The 21,920-nt window shown below is 48.4% G+C and overlaps 3 protein-coding genes and 1 long non-coding RNA gene across 5 annotated transcripts; all 4 read left to right on the top strand.

Annotated features, from left to right (window-relative positions):
• The first annotated feature begins 277 nt into the window (after window positions 1-277).
• LOC135399791 (uncharacterized) lies at window positions 278-15,073 on the top strand. 2 transcript variants are annotated; one of them, XM_064631524.1, is made up of 2 exons: window positions 278-560; window positions 12,784-15,073. In XM_064631524.1, the coding sequence occupies exon 2, from the start codon at window positions 13,386-13,388 to the stop codon at window positions 14,943-14,945; it is 1,560 nt and encodes a 519-aa protein (XP_064487594.1). In that variant the 5' UTR covers window positions 278-560; window positions 12,784-13,385; the 3' UTR covers window positions 14,946-15,073. The 2 variants fall into 2 exon arrangements, with proteins under 2 accessions (XP_064487594.1, XP_064487593.1); XM_064631523.1 differs by lacking the exon at window positions 278-560 and adding an exon at window positions 11,838-12,068.
• On the top strand, window positions 2,582-5,786 carry LOC135399790 (uncharacterized). Its single transcript, XM_064631522.1, has 2 exons — window positions 2,582-2,881; window positions 3,645-5,786. Exons 1-2 carry the CDS (start codon window positions 2,677-2,679, stop codon window positions 5,669-5,671), a joined length of 2,232 nt encoding a protein of 743 aa, XP_064487592.1. The 5' UTR covers window positions 2,582-2,676; the 3' UTR covers window positions 5,672-5,786.
• Window positions 6,982-8,948, top strand: LOC135399789 (uncharacterized). Its single transcript, XR_010424414.1, has 2 exons — window positions 6,982-7,654; window positions 8,676-8,948. It is a non-coding gene; the product is annotated as an uncharacterized LOC135399789 (long non-coding RNA).
• A 2,157-nt stretch (window positions 15,074-17,230) lies between the features above and the next one.
• On the top strand, window positions 17,231-21,837 carry LOC135399788 (mucin-12-like). Its single transcript, XM_064631520.1, has 2 exons — window positions 17,231-17,493; window positions 18,802-21,837. The coding sequence occupies exons 1-2, from the start codon at window positions 17,286-17,288 to the stop codon at window positions 21,726-21,728; spliced, it is 3,135 nt and encodes a 1,044-aa protein (XP_064487590.1). The 5' UTR covers window positions 17,231-17,285; the 3' UTR covers window positions 21,729-21,837.
• The last annotated feature ends 83 nt before the right edge of the window (window positions 21,838-21,920 follow it).

Genomic DNA, 21,920 nt, shown 5'->3' with positions numbered 1-21,920 from the left:
CACCGGATAACATCACACTTGTAAACAGAGCAGGTGTGATGTTCTCTAGTGAGTGCGCTAATGCTCTCCGATACGCCATGTCGACCTTCAAGCGAGTTCGTATCACGCCTTTATCAGATATTGTGATTGTGAGTTTCGAGGCCCGAAATGCCGAGCTATGGCAGGAAACGAAAATAGCGACCCCGGAACAACGTTTACTGTAGTACTGATTGTGTAGTATTTAGTTTAACTTTAGTCTATTAACGTCTAATCTCACACTAGGGATGTATTCCATGCATCCCCGAGCGCGGACACTGTCATGGATTTTTTTGTGCCGCTGAACTTAGCGTGTTTTTAGAACGATGTATGGCAATCTTCCGGCATTGTTTTGAAATGTCGAAAAAAGTTTGTACTGGAAGTTCCCCAGAAAGAAGCTGCTTTTTACGTGTAACTCAATATACCTGCATGTTCTTTGTCAAACCTGTGGTACTTGTTACTGTGGTTTGTTGTGCATAGATGCAATGGATGACTATGTTCAGCATGTCCCGAGTGAGAATTACTACACATAAATGCGGAAAGCGGTGAGTCATTGCACCTTGCTTGTTCTGTTTGCTTCGTGCTTTTTGTTCGTTGCCCGTTCGTTCGTTTGTTGAAGACATCGATGGTTAAGGCGGCCACTGCACAGGCGTTATTTCCCTATACCGCGCCATTCAGTTGATTTGTTCTAATGATTCTCTAGATCTAGCCTTGGTGCTTTGTTATAATAGAGTAGAATCATTACCTGCGATGTGAGACACCCACGCATAGCAGAAGGATTGCACGTGGCCTCCCAATCGAGGTAGGCCCCTTTACATGTATTCCAAATCTAGCTACTGAAGGACAACTCCCCCCTAAGAGGGACTGCTGTGCGTGCCCTCTAGACCATGCGCGCAGTCGAAGATTCAGGAAGCGTCGCTTCGAAGGCCCGTTCAGCCCTAGCTCAGCGACTAGAGTGCGATCTTCCACTTACGACTCGCGTCAGCCAAAAAGACATATGTAAGACAACGACCGCCGAGAACACTACGACTTCATAGATATATGACCCTGCCCACGTCCCAAGTGCGCACAGGGACCTGCACGACTGTTGTAAACGCAGCCCGCGCTTCCAGAGCTTCCACCGAACGCTAAGCGACACCAGCGAATTCACACCTGACAGCTAATTCTCGTAATAATCAATGCCAATTGTTTTTGCTCGTTCCGTGCGAAAGTCAGAGGGTCCAAATGGCTCACTGTGACCCACCTTAGGTTGAGGGCATATGCCACAACATCTAAGTGAGGAATGCCCCATCCCCCAGTATCGCGGGGAAGACGAACAACCGCGCAGCGACGTCTGTCTTTGTTCGCCATATCTCTGAGGAAAGGATAACAAAGGGGTGAAAAATTAGCGCCCGGTAGGTAGCTGACGCATCACACGTAGTTTGACTAGCCATTGTGCGTCTCCCTTCTGAAAAGAAAGAAAACCGAGGGCAATATAACGAGATTCGGCCACGCCTTAGGTTTTCCCAAGGGAAACAAGCCTTTGGCCCCACTGTGCTGCGTATGCCCGAGTCCAAGTCCATCCACACAACCCTGCCATACGAGTCTAGGTAAAACCGAATCATCCATATAGCGACAAGGAGGAAATAATATGATGCCCACATCCTGACGACCAGAGGAGCCCAAGTTCCAATATAACCGAGTTCCATATGGGTCTTGTTGAATATACTAAGCTGTCGCGTAGCGAAAAAAAAAAAAGTCTCGCACACACAAAACACGCAAAATGTCGCAGTAGAGTGCCGGGAGTGGTTAACGCGTGGGTCATGAAAGGGGTGTTCGCTTACAAAGGAGGGGGGGGGGGGGGGCGACCCGCATGTGGAGTCGTGGCGTATGAGAGGCATCGTACGTGATCGATTCCAGCGACCCACATCGAAATGAGAGTCGCAGCGAGCCGACTCTCGACTACATCTAGTGTCGAATCCTCGAATTTTAGAATGGGAATCACGGTCACATGGACGCGGCGGCATTTTCGCCCACCAGGAGGCGACTCTCGAGTTGCTCGAGCCCAATAAAGGAGCGCAACCTAAAAGAGCTGGCTACCGCTGTTTCGTCCGACGTACGCTTCAGGTGGTGTCTATACGCAAACGAGTATCGCAACATGTAACTAAATATTTGTTTTATCCTTTTTCTTTGCTGACTTGTCACTTTTGAATCGCATTGAGCTTCCTTTGGAGCATTGGCATTGATGATGATGATGATGGGACTGCTTGCCGTAGTCGGCCACGCTTAGGCGGGCAACGTCACGACTATCGCAGGGGGACCGTGCACCTGGACCGACTTCACTGGGAACTGTGCGGACATTTGTCTTAAAGCCCCAATCTGAGAAAAACCTAGGAAAAGCACCCAGACAGCATAACCGGCGCCCCGGATTCGAAGCCGGGTCACCTCCCAGTCCCGGCGTGGAATGCTATTTCCATTACCACTTTGTTTCAGATGTTTGCAAATGAAATGTAGCTGAAAAGAACTGCCCAATGTCGTACGCACAGGGGACTATGAACATCAACATCAATACATGAATGCTCGTTCCATGACGCGTGCATCATCGTGCGTGAGCCACCAGTGAATCGTTGACGGAGTAGAGGTTTTCGTCAGACGAAGCATATACTCGCGTGTATTCTCTGTATGCCGAACGATGAACCGATGTTCAGTGGAGGTGCCCAAACTGGCGTCAGGGTCCCTTTGTACCTGGCAGGTTGCAGCATCAGCGTCGTGCTTGCTGCCGTGGCAGTAGCAGCGCTTCTGGTCGTCTTTGCCCTCATCAGGGATGTGGCTGAGACAGGCTCGAAAAGGTCGCTCAGAGCAACCGTGGATACTGCACGGAGAGAAGGTTAGCATAACTTTAGGCCAAACTACGGCAACGACACTTCTACCAGCGGTAGTAGCGGGGAGGAGGCAGCGGCGATGTTGGGCAATGCCCAATATCGAGTTAGATCAAGTTAGCCTAGGTTACCTCATTGAGGTTAGGCTAGGTTAGGTTAGAGCGCGACCTACTATATTATATCTACCATGTCATAATCGGCAAACCCTGTGAGGAGGCCGTCCGCACGATCCGGTAGGGGCGCTATTCATCGGCCCGCAGGATGTACATCGTGAGTGGACTATGGAAATTTGAATTTTGAAAGCGCAGAAGAGAATGTACAACAACCGTAGCAGATGACAGCAACAGCTCCAATGAAAACGCGTGGAATGATGATGATAATTCGCTTTATAAAGAACCCTCTGTCGTGGGACATCCACCGCGTGTACGAAATTACTAAGGTAAGCTAAAGTACAAAGCACTCTAGAAATCAAGGAAGCAATACCCGGCCCGATGAGTAGCGCCATCGCTAGCCTCCAAATGCGGCGCTGGGAACGAGTCCATATGACATGGTCGCCATAACCTAGTAGGTGGTGGGTTAGGGCAGCGAAGTCCTAATCTGCTCGCCGTGCTTTAGTGAGGCTAGGTTAGCCCGAAGCCCGCAGCCCTAATCTGGTAGCCGTCAGACTGCGCCGCCGAAGTATAAGTGGCCGTAGTTTAACATGACGTGTTGATATTTTAAACTTGTTGCTGTGCTTTAAAACGTGCCATGCCGTTGTGCCGCATTTTGCAGAGGATGAAGGCATCTATCCGAACCATACAAGCAAGAAGGCGTTTACAATGCATCGTAAGAGAACCAGACCTCCTAGACCGACACAACCGCGGAAGCTTAACCGTAGGTTACCTGCAGCGTCACGAAGAACGAGCACTAGCGATATGACTTCTAGCACCCAAGCCAGTAACCCATTTCTTCCTCGCCGGTACATTCGTTCCAGTACGGAACGCCGTACGAAGACTACAAGGCGCCGTTTGAAACAAGAGTTCAATTTTAGGTATAGTCGGCCCCATGTTTCGACAAAAAGTGCTAACGATCTCAAAAAGCGTACAGAAGCCTCTTCACAACCATTGTCGCACACTGAAGTACGAACCACTAGAACCTACGTGAGCACAAGGCAAAAGCTCAGAGCTACTGGTGCGTTGCTGACGACAACGACGGAATACCTTGGGACGGAAGCGGACACATTCAGTCGTACGGCCGAGGAACATCAAGCGGAATCCACTATGGAGGAGCCAACGACCAGTGTTCTAGCGGAATACAACACTGTAAGCATCGATGAGGAAGACGTTTTTCGGACAGCTCAGAATACAAGGTCAAGTGTTTCACGCTCTGCATTCTTCACCAACCAAGAAATATTTACATTACCTCCAAGTTACAGTGGAGAAAATGACAGTCAGTACGAAATACTTACCACTACTGAGACTACAACGTCGGTTGACGTCCCACAAGTTGAGCTATTCAAAGACTACACAGTATATCCTGAAGATGTGCTACCAGGCCACGGGGCTCCAACAGTTCCAGAAGACTGGGAAAACACTTTGGACTGGGGAAATATTCGAAACTTAGTTACAGGAAGCAGGGACCGCAAAGAACAGACTACGGGGACATCTTTACGCAGCAGTCCTCGAACTACATACAGCTCTGCAGCCGATAACAGCTCTGCATTTGAACTAACACAAAGTACAACTGGCTCCATGACCACACCCAGAAGTCGTAATGATGGAGGTCATAACGAGATTCACACTACGACAGCCAAACGTACGAACGGGACCGTCCCGCCAAAAGACACAACATTATCACGGGAACCTCATAATACCATGGATGTCGGCATACCACAGTCAACATTAGGCGAACGTAGCCGCAAGTCCATTCACTCCAGTAGCACTGGTGCGTCGCAAACACTTGGAAATGGTCGCGTGCGTCCAACCAGCAGCACCACAATGAAACGACTGTCAACCGCTGCCAGCACCTACACGCGTATGACCACGCAATTGTCCACTCGACCACAAACGCGGCATCGTCCTAGAAGAGGTACTGTCACGATCAGAGTTGATAGACGACATCGCAAGAAGTACAATCTTTGGCCGATGGGGACTTTGCCAAGAAAGATGAAAAAGTTTACAAATCAGCTACTGTCCACTACGACACCAGAGATACGAACTGTCTCTAAAATGCTCACAACGGGAAGTTTTTATGGCGGGGACACAGAAGATGATGAGGGAGAGGAGGGCAGTTCTGATAGAGTTGTGAAACTCAAGGGAGAGACATTTGCCAATCACGAGACGAGAGGTCAAGGATATTCATCGCACACTCGCGAGGTCAACTTGACAAGCGGTATCCTTAGTACGATAGTAGACACCGAGCATACAGAACCGTTTCACGGCTACAACCTGCATTCATACCTTGCGGATATTTCCGATAAACGCGAGGGTCTGGAGAGAAGAGATATTTTGCACGCGCCTATCATGTCCAAAAACTTTCACGATCAAAGCAATGACTTGGGCGGTTCCGACATCTCACTCAAATTTAGGCGGAAGACGACAACACCGGTTTTTACAGAACCGTTCCAGGAATGGGAGGCTGAGGTTCCATACGGCTCCATGGACAGAGCAGTAGATACTGACACTCCTGGCCTCAGTGCAATATTGTCAGCGCGCCGTACAGCTTCTCGACATTTCCATTATCATTACAAGATAACGGGTCATAAGCACGGGACAACCACAAAGCGTACATCTAGCAAACTATCGTACCGCACCACATAGATGCGTCTACTAGACAAGGACGCATGCAACCGTAGATGTCTGCTTCTGGTCATACGTGATTATGAACACAACTACATGCATATGTAGTACATTTAATATATAATTTTACTACCTTGCTGCGTTTTCGCTTAATTCCTTTTACTCATGTCACTGCATACTGTTGTCCATACTTGCTAGATGCATATCAACTGCACCGCATTGCTCTGCCGAATCGCTTACACTAACGTGTGTCTGAATAAGCCCCGGTGAGCTAGTTCATTAGCAGTTTCGTGCTGATATTTTTGTCCGGGAGTGTGCACAGAAGGGAAAGTACACGTTTAGTAAGCTTCAATGTAGACGCTAAATCCTTGAGGGATTATTCTAGGAAAACTCGAATAAGCATAACTGCTGGATTATGTGCATATTTCTGTTCCTCTGTCAATATGATATGCAGACGAAAGACCATGCTGGCAGGTATATTTGTCTGCTTGTTAGAAATAGGTTGCAGTCTACGATATACGTGCAGTTCCCCATCAGGGAAATAGTGACTGCTATTATGGAATCATCATCGTAGGGGATGTCATGAAAACCCCCGTATGGTTGCAATACTTTCACCGTAGGGGCTGTAATAAAAAGTTGAATACGCGAATAAATGCAGCTTTCCAATTTGCTTGCGGTTAACAAAAATTGCAGACTGCACCATTGATCGCAGTGCGACTAAAAATGCTATACCGCATTGTCATGCATCATTCTTTTTTTCGACGGTTGCAACGTTTGAAACTCAATTTACATCAGTAGTAATGAGGGGATGGCAACAGGTTGTTCCATCGCTTATAGCGCTAAGTCTCGGGCCCCTTCACAGGCACCTTATAACAACTGATCTACTGGACAAATTCAGATAATTTCAACAATTTTGCAAGTATATAGTCATTCATGTTGTTGCAAACGCAATCAAAATATTTTCGATAACGATGAGGCTTAATTGTAGTATGTCGACTTTGGTTTGCATCAAACACCGGTCTCTGTGTAATTTCATCCACCTGTCACTCTGTGTTTATGGTAGATTAAGAATTCTCAGTGGGAATTCCGTGAATCTCGCCCTTAGGTTACGTGAACATGAGGCTGTCGATCCCCGCGAATGAACTTCACTGACAAAGTTCAGACCAAGACTCACTCTTGCCAAGCCTTGGTATCTAACCGCGCCCGATATCGCATCGTTGGCGTCCGGATTGGCATCGCGATGGCCTGACCGGTTACTGCAGCTGATGCTCCTTGTGAAGAGTATATAGAGTCAGCAGCTACCAGTTGGTCGTACCACGTGGGGCTCTTGTTCCTTTTCTCTTGTGTTGACCTCTGAATCACTTCTCCGCAGTTGCGTCCATCGAATTGAATGATGACAGCTGAAGAAGTTGAGGGCGTTGTGAGACCTGTGTTGTGTTTGTCCTTCTGTATTTAATTGCCACACCCACTACAACGTCGCGTCTATCTTTGTGCCGTAGAAGGTTGAGGTACGGCTGGCACGGCCACGTGTTCCCTCGAATAATTGAGAACCACTGCCGTAAACCATGCCGCTCAACACGGGCATTCTGACATCGTACATACAGTAAAGGTGCGGACTTGAGCTCGTTGAACAACTCGTTTTCCTACACCACAGAACGACATGTAAATGAAGAAGCAGAGGAAGCGATAAGCGGCCTGCCAGAGGCGAGAAAGGGAGAAAGAAGAAGCGTCCTGTTGCGTCATCGCCGTATTCCATCGGACTGCTGCGGGCATTGTGAAACACTGTGCAGTCAGAAATAGCTAACATGCCGAAGCGTCACTTTAGGCTGACATACCAGGGAGAGGAAGCAGAGAGGAGCGCCCTGGTGATGAGAATTATGGCCTACACTTTTCTCGTGGCTGTCCTTACTTTCGTCACGTTTATGGTAGTCCAGGCCTTCTTCGAGCGCGTCAACAACCAGGGCGACGATTCCTTCACACAACTGCCCAAAGTGCGCGAATGGGGTAATTGTGCAATTTGTCTCTTACTTTTGCGTGCAAGCGTAGCAATCGTGTCGACCGGAATGCTACATACAACGTCCGTAACTACACAACGTTCGTCTTAAATGTCCTTAAAGGAGCACGAAAAAAGAAAAAAATGCCAGGACAAGTACAAATTAGGCTTAACAGCTCTCTGGTATACATATTGGCACAAGTGCAGCGCGTAACCCTGGTATGCAAGAGAGCAGTCGACTGACCGACTTCCTCCCGCACTGTAGCAGATAGCAGACGATCCCCGCACCCGCAGCCAATAGAAGTGCTCGGATGAGCTAACGCCACAATACGTCAGAAGGAGCTGTGAAAGTTCGCCGCCGCTGCGCGCATTCTTGTAAGCCCAATTTTCTCAGGAAATGCGACGTGTGCGTAATTCCTGTGTAATGTAATGTGTGTGATTCCTGTTATAATGTCATGCGGTAAAAAAGTGCTCGCCTGTGAGGTAAAATACTACGTGAACTCCTGCAAGAATTTGTGTTCCCTGTACATTGTGCTCCACAATGCTGAACTCGAGGATTTCAATTTGTGCCGAGAGGCATAGCGTGTCGCGCTCTAATCGTAAGGGCTTTGAGTCTGCATGTCCTTACTGTTACTTGAGCAAGGACGGTGTTCAAATGAGTGCGGGATGAATCTATGATACAGAATGGAGACCGGGACGCACTTTCTGAGTTATCTCCAAAGAAATGCTATGTAGCCAATGCCGAAAGATCAGCTGTGTCAACAAGATTTCGGACGCTCAAACGTTATGAACGAAACGCACCAGAATTTGATGTTCGCGTTGAATAATAACGTGGTGGATAGCTTTGCTTAGATCTGCGGAGTAGTTGGCATCAATGGTGTAATGACCTTGTAACGGATTCTGCCTGATAACTGATATGACGGACGAAGAGTTATATCGCATATCTCGAACGCATCTGTTTGCGTCGATTGTGTTGACGCAAAGAATCGTTCTTGGCTATCCAGTGGCTGATCTTTGACTCGACTCTTGCAGAAAACATCAACTCTACACCGGAGGACAGGAGCGAACCACGCAACGTTACCCAGACTTCCGTGCGTGTACTACGAACTATATTAACGTCGAGCCCAACGAAAGCCGATGGGGTCAGCACCGCCGCAGCGGATAGATCAGGAAATTTTTCGACCATTAATTTAGACGAATTAATATATGTTAGTGACGTGCCCTATGCAAATAACCGGACTCCCTTCAATCGGACTTCAGGTTTCTCAACCTGAAATACGTAAATAAACTCATTCACGAATGCTGGATCCATCTCTTCTGTTAGTTGTTATAGTTCCGTTGTGCGGAGCATAGATGCACGTGTATCAGCTCCCGTGGCATATTGGTTAAGATGATCGTTTTCCACGCCGAGATTGGGAGGCGACACGGGTTCGAATCCTGTCACCTGCTGTGCTGTTTGAGGTTTTCCCTGGGTTTTCCGAAGACTTTCCAGACGAATGTCGGCACAGTACCCCCTGAAGTCGGTCCAGGGCGCATACTAACCACTCTGTCCCCCACTCCTTCCTGCTGTCGTCTCTCCATCTGTCCACGTCTGTCCGCCGCTCATAGCCATAGTTGCTTCGCGGCGCAAACACGGAATTAAAAAAAAATAATATAGGCACGGGCGACCTTTTTTTGCGAATGGCCTTCACAGCACACTTCTTGGGGATGTTACGTCTGCTTTATAATGGCGAATTAAGGGGGTGGCCATTTCATGGCCACACCAGGTCGGCGCCCGCGCTGGATCACGTGACCGTTGCCACCCGAACATGAGTGCCAGGAATCTAGCGGTTTTAGCCGCTGGGATTATACGCTAGGGGCATAGTGGTCGCTCGTGTTCGGGTTGCGTCGTCCGCTAACGCACGTGAACTTCGACGAGCGGGCCATTGCGGGCTCTCGCCACCCTAGCACTGCGGATGTGACAACACCGGATGTAGTCGGGCAACCCGCTGACCGGTTGTACGGTAAAAGTTCTTGTTGGCAAATTCCTGGTGCTCGGAAAGCTCCACACGAAGATGCGAAACATGGCAAAACTGGGGCGAACAGGCGGGATCCGGCAAAAAAAGTTGCCACGAAATGAGCACCAGAACTCGCCATTACATTCCTGACTGAATGGCAGCACATTTTAGTAGTGGAGAACAAGGGAACAGTCGCTGAGGCCACGATTTCGACGAAGCTCGGTGTCCTTTGTTGAAAGAAAGGCGACTGTTCTTTCCATGTAGGCTGGTTTATTGTGATGACAGTCGTCATGTGTAGTATACGTCCTGTCGGTGGTGGTATCAATGACGCCGCAAAGCTGTTGTCAAAATGCTCCTTGCCGAAATGACGGGATGTCGTTCGAGACGAAATCGTAGGATCAGTATCATGTGAAGTGAACTGGAAGGGCGGAGGATGACCTCAAAATGGCTTATGGGGAAGGGTTTGTTGTCACGCGTGGTAGATGATGCTAGAATGATTATTTTCTGTAGAACTAGCTTGCGTTCCAGAAGAAAGAATTCATGAAGTATCCAGTATTCATGAAGTAACCGCACGGCCCTCTAGATAAGCCGCCTGAGTTGCTATTTTTTTTACACACTAAGCGGTTAATCCATGTAGTAGAATGCACCATCCGAAGTAACTCATTCCACAGATTAGTAATTATCGAATAATTTAAAATGTTATACAAAGAGCGACAGCGGCAAGCTCGGAACCAGCCCTCTGAGTTGTTCTGACGTCGTTACGGTACGGTTCGTTGATATGCTTAGCGAAACGACTTCTGCTGCACAGCTGTTTCTCCAACACCGAGAGCGAATTCTAGCCACTACCTCAGTGCCTCAGATACCTCAGACCGATACACCAGACGCTTTAAGACAAATGGCAGCAAAGTTGCCTGTGAAGTCGGCCCAGGATGTACAACCCCCCCCCCCCCTGCGATAATCGTGACGTTGCCCTCCTTACCGTGGTCGATTATGGCAAGCAGTTCCTCCACCACCACGAGAGTAAAGAATAGGGCATTTCTATTTACCACACGGGGACATAGCCAACAAAACAACAGAAAAAAGAAAAGCGTTGACCTGATTGGCTTGCCATAGTGTCGTCAGCGGCGACGTTTCTCCTTCCTCTCGTCTCACCCCGCAACGCGAGTAGAGTGTGAACGCTCGCGTGAGTTATTATTATTATTATTATTATTATTTTGCAAGAAAAGTATTGCGTACACAGAAATTATTTGTATCGATCAGTAGGTTAAAGCATCCTCTTTAACGATCCCTGGAAGATAAAAACAGAAAAAAAAAAGAAAATGGTATGGATTTCTGTGCTCATTTAAATTGTGTGAAGTGAAATTGATTACACTGACGCCTGTCTTCGCTGCCTTTTGGTAGATCGGTCAAGGTGGTGGTGGTGGTGGTGGTGAAAGGGCTTGCTGTTGTTGGCCTCACGTATGTGGGCAACGTCACGACTGACGCCCTGGGGGAATGTGCGTCCTGGGCCGACTTCCAAGGGAACTGTGCCGACATATGTCTGAGAGCGTCTGACGAAAACCCAGGAAAAACCCCAGAGAGCACAGCCGGCACCGGGATTCGATCGGTCAATCGGAATTCGATTAGATCGGTCAATCGGCCGGTGGTAACGGTCAAGTAATTGGGTGCGGCTCATTGCCAAATTAAATTCAAGCTTTTGCGATATTGATATCTCCGGATAGGATGTAGTTCCGGGGGGGGGGGCCTCCCCAGACACCCCTCCCCCAATATGTAGAACGTAACCTAGACCTAACCTAGGTGATCCAGCCCAATTCAACGACCCTACCTCTTGCAAAATGGCAAGTTTCGAATCCGTTAGGCTTAGCAATCCCGTGTTTCTCCTGCGCTAAAAGTGGATCAGATGGGGTTGTTGAAATGCATATAAAAAAGCTTCTAGTCCACAGAATTTTATAATTCTCGCATTTTTAGGTTCAGTATATGACCTTCTTCCTCGTCTATGCAATATTTACCTTCCTAACCGTTTCACTAATTTTTAAAAACGAGTGGTCCCGATACGGAACTACACCCTCCGGATATTTGCAACTGGCGTCACAACGGACTGTACCAGTGGGATCTTGCAACGACCGAGGAAAAGGAGGTCGAACATTTCGTACCAACACCCGTGCTGACTCCAGTCTCTGATGAAGAAGACGTCTCCACGAGGTCATCGTCATAGCATCCGCTCACTCACTGGCACTGGCAGTCTGCCTTCCAATGGCAGTTGGCGCGAAAGGAGCTCCAAAAGCTCTCAACAAGAAGAAACTTTTAGTAGCTGTTGGGTTGGCCTGCATTTTCGGCTTAGGTGCAAGCGTAGTTTCCTTGTGGCTGCTAAACCGCGTAAACAGTCGTGTTCAACGCGACGCGAAGCTTGGCATCCACCTTAGGAGGGGTAAGTTGTTTGATGCTGTGTTCCAATTGAGTCAGTGCCGGCTGAAGAAAGCAGTTTGCAAAGCTTACGGTCCCACAAGATGACAAAGCCGGGTGACGAGGTCGTGCTATATGTTACACCGTGTTCTGTACTCAGTAAAAAGTAAGTCCAGGCTGCATACAGTCTAAGGGGGAAAGTATAGCGGTGTGTGTGTGGGGGTGGGGGTGGGGGAGGTTCTCCGTAGGAGAGTTCTGTAAGGTTTGAAGTGCATAATTTCCTTTGGGTGGCCCCTACCAACCAATTGATTAATTATTAATTAAACTTAACTGCACTCCAAACTGTAACACTAAAACAATGCATGAAATAAGCGATCGTAAACACAGTAAACTCTACGTCAAGACAAAACTGCTATATCGGCTAGGGATAGCTTTATTTCCTACTTACCAGCTCCCAGTGGCATTGGTTAAGATGATCGCTTTCCATGCCGAGACTGGGAGGTGACACGGGTTCGAATCGTGTCACCGGCTGTGTATTGTCTGAGGTTTTCCCTGGGTTTTCCGAAGACTTTCCAGACGAATGTCAGCACAGTTCCCCCTGAAGTCTGCCCAGGACGCATACTAACCCCTGTCCCCGACTCATTCCTACTGTCCTCTCTCCTTCTGTCCACGTCTGTACGCCGCTCATAGCCACAGTTGCTTCGCGGCGCTAACATGGAATTAAATTCGTACTTTTTCAGATGCGCTTGATCGAGACCTGCTCAATGATAATGCGCTCGATGAAGGCCCACGCGAGCCGGACCTGACGGGTAGAAATCTGGCGGAAGACAGAAGTCTCGTAATTTACCGCCAACGTCTGCTGTCAAAAGGCGATTTCATCACGTATCCGAGTACTCATGGACCATGGAAGAAATCCGTACGGTGGGTCAGAAGGAAGAAAAAGAGACCAACTACACGTGCTTTTACAAACCATAACAGCGCATCGAAGAAGGACCACAGTCCGTTTAAGCAGGCGACAGCTTCTTTCGGAAGCACTCGACGAGCTACGACGTCGAAATTCGTTGTGTGGATTAGAAGAAAGAAAACTAAAGCGGCCAAAAAGCGCAGTACTGCCGGGACAACTTTTCCTACAACACAAAAGAGGCTTAAGGTAATTTGGCGTCTAAGAAAGAAAACAAGAGCGACTTTTCCTACAACAAAAAAGAGGTTTAAGGTAATTTGGTATCTAAGAAAGAAAACAAGAGCGACGCCTTTCAAGCGAACGTCAACATCTGCTGTGCGCCCTATTGCTTCTGCGAGACACACTACCTCCAGAAAACCACTCAATATTAATAGTACAAGTATGCGGTTCACAGTCACCTTCCGCACCACACTATCAAAACGTGGGATTCGAAAGAAGGAATCGAGAAAAAACATGTCAAGTGGCACAGTACCTCCGAAGAGCATGTTGCCACTGACCTCAAGTGTAGCAGCGCGTAGAAGTTCGGGAGATCCCAGGTCTACTAATCACGTAGGGAAGTTCACGAGGTCACATAACGTTGCAAGACTCACGCGAGCGAAGCTCTATACACGACGCAATCCAGCGCTAAGATCAACAGCAGAATTTCCAAAGACCAGGAAGTCTCTTGCGCGCACAACGCGGGCTACGATTAGCGTAGACATGAGGCCCAAGCGGTCGAGCAGCGTTACAGGAAGAATAACAGACAAGCAACCGAAGACCACACCAAGGCACATGCAGACCAAAGGACGTGGCCGAAACACAAAAGCCATGATGTCTACGTCGACCAAATCATCACGGCGTGCCACAACAAGCCGCACCAAGAAGGCAGCCAATGTCACAATAAGCATCGCGACAAAAACGTCACTGCTCACCACAGACCATAGGGTAACCCCAGGTGCACGAGATGTTCCTAAACGAAGACCCAAGCCACGTGTCACGACACAGAAGCTAAGGACACAGGACACAGGCACTCGCAGAACAGGTGTAGGGCCTCACAAAAGGACACCGCAGAATACACGGCGTCCAACAAAGAGGTACGCTGCCAACCGGGAGCGTAGCTCGATGAGGTCAAGGATCACGACGACCGGGCAAAAGTATGCGCATAAAATTCACGACCATTCTTCTTCTACGCACCGAACGTCTACGGGGCGATGGTTCGTGAGGAGAGACAAGAAAAAGGAAGCCACCACTAAAATCTTGTCCTCTCAGACATTCTACACTGGTATTAGAACGCCATTGAAGATAGCAGCCCGGCACCCGCAACGCGTTACCACAGCGAAGGGGCTGCCGACAGTACCGCTTACCGCGAGTGGTGGTAGCAATATCGTGAAACAAACCATGAGGGCGCAACCGTCATCCTACACAGAACCGTTTCAGACTGAGGACTACAGGGAACTATATGATTTAATGGACACGGGATCTTACAAGACCAGCGCAAAGACATCACCAGCTCAAAGAAAGGCTATTATCACAGCGAAGGCGACGAGAAAGAGACGCCCGAAGCACAAGCCCGCAACAACGCGATTGCAGAGACGGACTACGGTTTTGACCACAGGTGTTCTTCCATCGATTGCGAGCTTGTTGTCGTTTGTATCCAGCTATTCCGTCTCAACCAATGGGCACACTAGGACTTTGCCTCCTTTTGTACATAGCGTCGTCAGCAAACGAGAGAGTACGAGACTTCCACCACTAGTGTCTCGGCAAACGAGACCAACAACTGTGACAGCTAATCCAGCGGAAGACGATCTGGATCTGCATACAACGAAGCCTATTAAGGTTCATCGGCATTCCATATCGAACCACGAAAGTATGACGAGTGCGAGACCAATCATATCGGGCATAAGAGGAAGTACATTTATCAATCTAGAGGACTTAATTTATATTAGGGACGTAGACGTGTAGGGACATTGACGTGACAGCAACACTACTGTGCAGCAGAATTACGCGTATAATAAGACACATCAGTGACCTCCCGCATGTCAACCCTGACCTTTACAAATTTGTACATTAAAACATTACTGTGCAGCATGTCCCCTGGTTTTGCGGAAGCACTGATTCGACTACGATTACCTGATAGTTTCTGTGCATCAACGTAAAAATTATGAACATATGTATCTAAAATAAGAAGCATGATGCGTGAAATAAAAAGCCAGAAGTACAACGAAAAACCAAAAGCTGACCTCAGAAAGTAACTATTGATTTTTCACCAGTAATATTTTGTTTTGTTGTCTTTGTTTGGTTGTGTTGGCAACAGTAATCAATCCATAGAATAGCAGAGCCATCATCATCAGCAGCAGCAGCATCTAGCTATGATCTAGCTAAGCTCCGAGACAGCTGGCCGTTGTACTGTCAAGCCAAGCCAGTAGAAGCCTGCCTATGTGAGTCTCGACTCGTGGATTACCAGGCTGATCGGAACTAATAAGTTTTCTTAAAACAACGTTCGATTTACTTGCCGGCACGCTTTCCTGTGCAGCACTGCGAGACTGTCCTGAATGGTCGTGTCCGAATTGGCCGTGCCATGACCATTTTTCGCAGAATTGGCGAAAAGTTTGAAGGTGAAACGCGAACTTTGTTTGCCAGAGCCATGACAAAGTCTATGCAGGGGTGGAAATTGGTAAGTACTGAACTTCATTATAAGAACGTGTTCAGGAGGGCCAAGTGCCTGTGGCAGATCCTGAATTCATAGGCAGAAGAGACGCCTAAAGCTGTGTCACAGACAACGGCGATAATATCAAGAAGCCGGCGATATAAATGATAGCACGTTTTCTCGCCGTAATGAGTAGATTTCCGTACCACTTCTGGCTGAATTCTGAGCAAGGGGCATCTGGTGTGCGTTGTGGGCGCTATTCATGTGCGACTGTTTCTGCGTCATCTCGGCACTCTCCAAAATGTGATGTCGATGTTTGGTGTCTTTGCCAGAGAACATTGCTGCTGTCAACGTATGAATTTTCGCGAGACCGACTTGCTCCGAGGGTATTTCGAATTTCGTTTTAGGGGTTTTATGTAGGGAACTGCATATGGAGAGCTCTTCGGAAAACAGTTCCAAAAGTATTACCACTGCTAAGAGCAAGTTGTGATTCTGTGACAAGACACTAATGACTGAACATGTTTAGATGAATGTGGTTGACGTTGTTCTAATCAGCTCCAGTGGTTTAAAAATATAGTTCGCTTTGCAATCATGTTTTTGTAGATTTTTTTTTTCACGCGTCGTGCGTTCCCTAATTTACCGAATCCCTGCTTATCGACACATGCGTGCGATTGACACATCGTATGCCCGTCTTGGCGTGTGATACTTTCGAAACTGAGCGTCGCCCAAAACGCAAAGATCTTGGAAAAATCTAATGTTCAAATAATCTAAGTAATACAAAAAGAAATGCAAATATAACAAATGTGTCTGTATATAACTTCATTTCTTCGGCCTAGAGTCACTAAATAAGCTACGCTAGGAGCTTATTTAGTGACTCTAGTTCGGCCCTGGTTCGTCGACATTGACATCATTTGCAAATGGCATTCTTTTTCTTCGTGTAGCTCGACGCAATACAAACGAATAACATTCGGAATGCCATTCAATTTACTTACGATTTTCGTCAGTCCTTTCTCAGTACACTATGCATCCTCAACGTTATAGTGGCATCCCTACGAAGCGACTTCATTATGCGCTGTCGGTCACATATCTCGCGATGAGTCGTAGTGTGACCGTGGTGGTGACGGTAAAAGGGCTCGCCGTTGTCGGCCTCACAGAGGTGGGCAACGTCACGATTAACGCCCTGGGGGAATGTGCGTCCTGGGCCGATTTTAAAGGGAGCTGTGCCGCCATATGTCTGAAAGCGTCTGAGGAAAACCCAGGAAGAACCGTGGTGGTGAAAGTGCTCGCTGTCGTCGGGCTCATTTGGCAACGTCACGACTGCGCCATGGGGGAATGTGCGTCCTGGGCCAACTTCTATGGAAACTGTGCTGACATATATGTCTGAAAGCGTCTGAGGAAAACCCAGGAAAAACCCCAGACAACTCAGCCGACACCGGCATTTGAACCCGGGTACCTCCCAGTCTCGGCGCACGCTAGCGGCGCGGCCAGCACGCTAACCACTGTGCCAGGCGAGCTGGAAAATCCGTAATTGTTGTAGGCACCTCGTGAACGCCGGCCAGTACCTGAAGGAAGAAGAAAAAAGATGATCGACAGTCTCGTGCGTAGTTTGCATCGGTGATTCTACTTTTGAACAGCATTCATAGGAACGGCGAACCATGTCAAGCGCTGGCGACGCAACTATATTCAGTGATGGTGGTCACAGCAGTAATCGCACCCACCTTCTCCTGTTGGGCATCAGTGCCACACTGGCCATAGGGATATGCGTCGCAGCGGTCTTGGTGCTTTTGGCCATTTTCAGAGACGTAAACCGAGTGCAATCCAGGCGGCAGCTTAAGGAGCCTCAGCTGACCGGTCACGGGACAGGTACGATACGCTTAGTCAACTGTATATATCGTGCTCAGAAGGGCTTGCCAAGGCTTCCCTGCGCCCCCAGAAAGGGTATCCCAGATACGCAGCTAAGTGGAATAGTTGCAATTTCCCGGTGTTCATGTTTCTCGCGAGGAATAACCCTGTCTTACGTAGTCCCAGAAAAAGTAACACACAAAGAAATGATTCTCGCACATAATCATGTTGACTTCATGCTGTGCTGAGCAAATAATTTTCGAAACAACCGCAACGCGTGTAATGGCGAATTCGTTTGGTCAATCCGGAGCGAGCACCAGAGTCAGTTACCGAGCAACAACATTCGGGACGGAAGGAGCGAATCCACATGCACCAGCGAAAAGCAGCTTTTCTGGAGCCAAGAGCTTGGCGAAAATCGTTGCGCGCATCCGGCAGACTCAGCGAATCGTCCCAACGTTCGCTGTTTCTCGGCCTTGCGAGATGCGAAAGTGACGACAGTACTGACTTGTACTTCCGGTAGACTCCTAGGTGTCTCGGTCGAGCAAGAAAGAGCGCTCTGCGGTGGAGTGAGTTGATGTGAAACGACCAGCGAAACACGTGGATCCGCTCCGCGTCAACCAACGGAACACAGTGTCCGCCGGAGCAAAAAAAAATAAAAGAAAAGAAATCCCGACATTAACGAACCGTCACGACGATGGATGCTTGCTACTCCTTACCCTTCCTGCAGCTGGTTTGTCACGCTTGCCTGTGCAAAAATTTAATTACGTAAACCTCGCTTCGAGGATAGCGACAGTTCATGCGCGATTTTCCTGGGGGAGGGACGAAAAAAGTGACAGGCTCAGCAAGCGGAAACTGGAAGAGATTATAAAGTCTACGGATATTTTGCAATTTTTATTATTGTTGACTCAACAAACACATTACACCATTTTTTAGACGTCTGACTAGTAGAAATTCGTAACACCGGTATCGTGCACCGAAAGAAAACTGCCCTAATCTCCCAGATATCATCGCCATCAAAGTAAAGCATGCCTTTCGAACCCCAGCGGTATTGATTGAGATAGATTAATTGGTATTCTGCCGCAATTCCCGACCTCACGGTTCTTACAAGGACTGGAACTAGTCCTTGTAACAACTGCTTGCTGTTCATTCTCCACGGTACCACCCCCTGAAGCTGGCGGTGACATGTTCAGGAGCTTACGTGCTCTCGGGATACATCGACACCGCTCGCACATCCGAGATTTCTCAGCAATAGCCTTTCGTTCGCTCTCTGCCCTGCGGACGACGTCTTGTTGTCCACTGCTTTGTACACCTTACTCTTCGCAATTCCAGAATCGTCGGTCATGCCTTCTCACCAAACGAGCAAAAGTACCATCGTGGAGAGTGGAACTAAACCAAATACATTTGCAACAGCGAATGGAAAGCACACTATTTCATCGCCGGCAAACTCAGCAGGCAAGCAAGCCCTCAAGCACTACGCTGCGGAAGACTTAGAGCTGCCTCCGATACACAAGCCACTTCCTAAGCTCAATAATAGCCACATGAACCAGTCTAAAAAGCCAGAGCGCTTCAAACACCAATTCTATATGAGAAAGGCCACTCATGCTACTAATATCGCAAGAGGTCTCGACGTAGGAAGCAAAAAGCGGACGCTCCGTCCTGGTCTTATGCCTCTGTTGAAAGGCAACCCCACACAGAAGTGGCGATTTCTCACAAGTACGGTACCCAAAACCACCGCTGCCTTCCATCTGAGGGTAGCGATGCATCAACCATTCTTTCGCACAAGACGGACCCGTAAGTGGAACCTCGTAACAGGGGAAATACCCAGAATACTTGCCACCAAAACCACGAGCCATATCGAGACTCTTCCCACAAAACGCGCAAGGAAGTGGCGCGTTGTAACGATGCGAATACCTCGGACACGCTCCACGTCCACAAGACAGACTACTGCAATGCGTCGCGTGAGTCCTACTCGAAGATGGCGCGTTGTAACGATGCGAATACCTCGGACACGCTGCACGACCACAAGACAGAGTGCTGCAAGGCGTCGCGTGACTCCTACTCGAAGATGGCGCCTTGGAACGAAGAGAATACCAAGAACAGCCAGTACTACGATGCGCTATTCATCTTCTGGTAATAGTCGCTTCCGGATGTCACCGGCTATGACAAGCCCCGAAACAAAAGCTCATACGGCGAAAGGTAGAGAACGTACGTTGAGGTACAATAGAAGCTCAACCGCATCTACAGTGCGACAGTCACATCCATGGATAGGAGGCGGCTCCGTAGTCTCAAGCAAGAAACCCTCCAGCCGTTACAGTAGGACAACGCAGCATTCTTCATCAGGGCACACAAAGTTGGCTGACAAAGCTCATGTGTCGAATTTTACTGGAAGGCGTAGCAGTACAAACAGAAATCAAGGCGTATCCCTTCATACTGGGGAGGCGGCTACGGGTCCTCAATCGCAGGTTGTCTCACAACACATTACTCAAACAGCAACGGGATTACACAAAGGACCTACGTTGCGTGCTTCCAAGGCGCACAACGCCACTGCAACTCATTTTCAGACAACTACACCAACGATTGCATCCGAAGCCATCAATGCGGACACTGCGAGGCGATATCCTCTAGGGAGGTACAAGACGATCCACATTTCGAAGCCCAGACGGGGAACAACAACCCAGGTGACAGGCCGTGCACTAGCTACAGTGAAGAAAACTGTGCATACCAATCCTGCGACGGCAAGAACGGCGAAGCGGTATCCACGTGCAAGATACAAAATAGTTGTCGTTCGTAAGACTAAGCCAGTCCCGCTTAGCACCTCCAGCAGTACGGCCGTGACAACTAGCAGAACACCTCCTGGTCACCCAACAGCGGAAATATCGGCACACGCATCCACCCTTCGTGGCACAGCTACATCTGACGCCTATTCTGCCACTGTCGGTTATACCACGACGAGACACGAGGAGAAATCCAGTACTCCAGTGAGCGATATGAGAAAGAGCCCGTCTGACCAAGCTACAGCACTAGCTGACCTGACTGTGTCTTCTGCGCGCAGCGATCGTACGCGTTACAGCTTGTTTACCAACTTGTTCATTGACGTCGGAATTAACGTGAGACAAGATAAACGTCACAAACGTCGTAGCACCACATATTCGACGAGTGATTCATCTGCGACCCGTGATGGCGGCGGTGAGTCAGGGAACCGCAGTTCCCATACCATGACGGCACCTGATATAGCGAAAGGCACAAGCGAGGGGAGTAGTACAAACGCGACGTTTCCGCAGTCTGACGAATCTACAAGTCATGCAAGTCATGCCGATACATATGGGCTACTTCCTCGCACGTGGACGACACTCTGGAACTTCCAGGATACTCTGGAGACTTCTGACGCATTAGCAAGTGACGAAACATTCGCTATAAATATAGAGTACAGGAGGCCTAGGAAATTTGAGCTTTTCCCAGTGATAACTCCCACGACTATAAAACACAGCGAAACGGCTAAGATAACGAAGGGACTAACTGCAGATTCCGTTAGTACCGCTACCGAAAACGCGAATCCACGAACACAAGGTGTGAATGGAGATACTCCACTCCAGAAGAGACCTAGAAGACGTACAAAATTCAAACGAATCGGCCATCGATTTTCGACGAAGTTACATCATCACCTTCGATACAACGAACCGCAACCAACTGAACCGTTGGACAATATTTACCACGGTTCGAATTATTTTCTCTTCGATGACATTGGCAGCACGGGCTCCAAAGATGGAAAGACTGCCGACCCTTTCGAAGTCATCCCTGTCCACGATGAAGATAGTCCAGACTATGACGCGGATGATTCTAGCGACATCATTCACCTGACCGAAACGTCCCTCGTTACAGTACCTGTTACAGTTTCGAAAACTCTGATGTCCTCGTCAAGGAAGTCCATAACGCTACAACCATCGAATAAGAATAAGCTTCACCAGACATTAGTTTCTGCAAGCTCAGAGACATCACATTCCTCTGGCAAAACTTGGACACAGACCACGCGTCCGGCTTCGACGAAGAACACTGCGGCAAGTACAAAGCCAGTAAGCAGCCCTACAGCTAAGACGCAGGAGATGACGCAGGATTTCATGAACTATAACTACAATTATCCTGACGAACCGCCGAATATCCACAGAAATCCTGGAGGTTTGGAAGAGGAGCACGACAGAGGAAGAGGACTTAATGAAATGACCGAAAGCCCGCTTCCGCTTATTATACGTTTTGATTAGTTAAATGCGCTCGAAGATAGCAACTGAAGACTTACTCACTTGTTAACGATTGAGTGTTGATACACTAATATTGAAGCTGAACCTGGGCACATAAACCAACGGAGAAATATTGAAATAAATAGCTGTTTGGTGGATACTGCTGTGATGTTCATGTTCTGCCGAAAGGAACGTTTTCTTGTGCTTGTGATAAAA

Source organism: Ornithodoros turicata, chromosome 7 (genome assembly GCF_037126465.1).
Source record: "Ornithodoros turicata isolate Travis chromosome 7, ASM3712646v1, whole genome shotgun sequence".
Taxonomy (NCBI): domain Eukaryota; kingdom Metazoa; phylum Arthropoda; class Arachnida; order Ixodida; family Argasidae; genus Ornithodoros; species Ornithodoros turicata.
The sequence above is the reverse complement of the archived record's forward strand: the minus strand, read 5'-3'. Positions and strand labels throughout refer to the sequence as shown.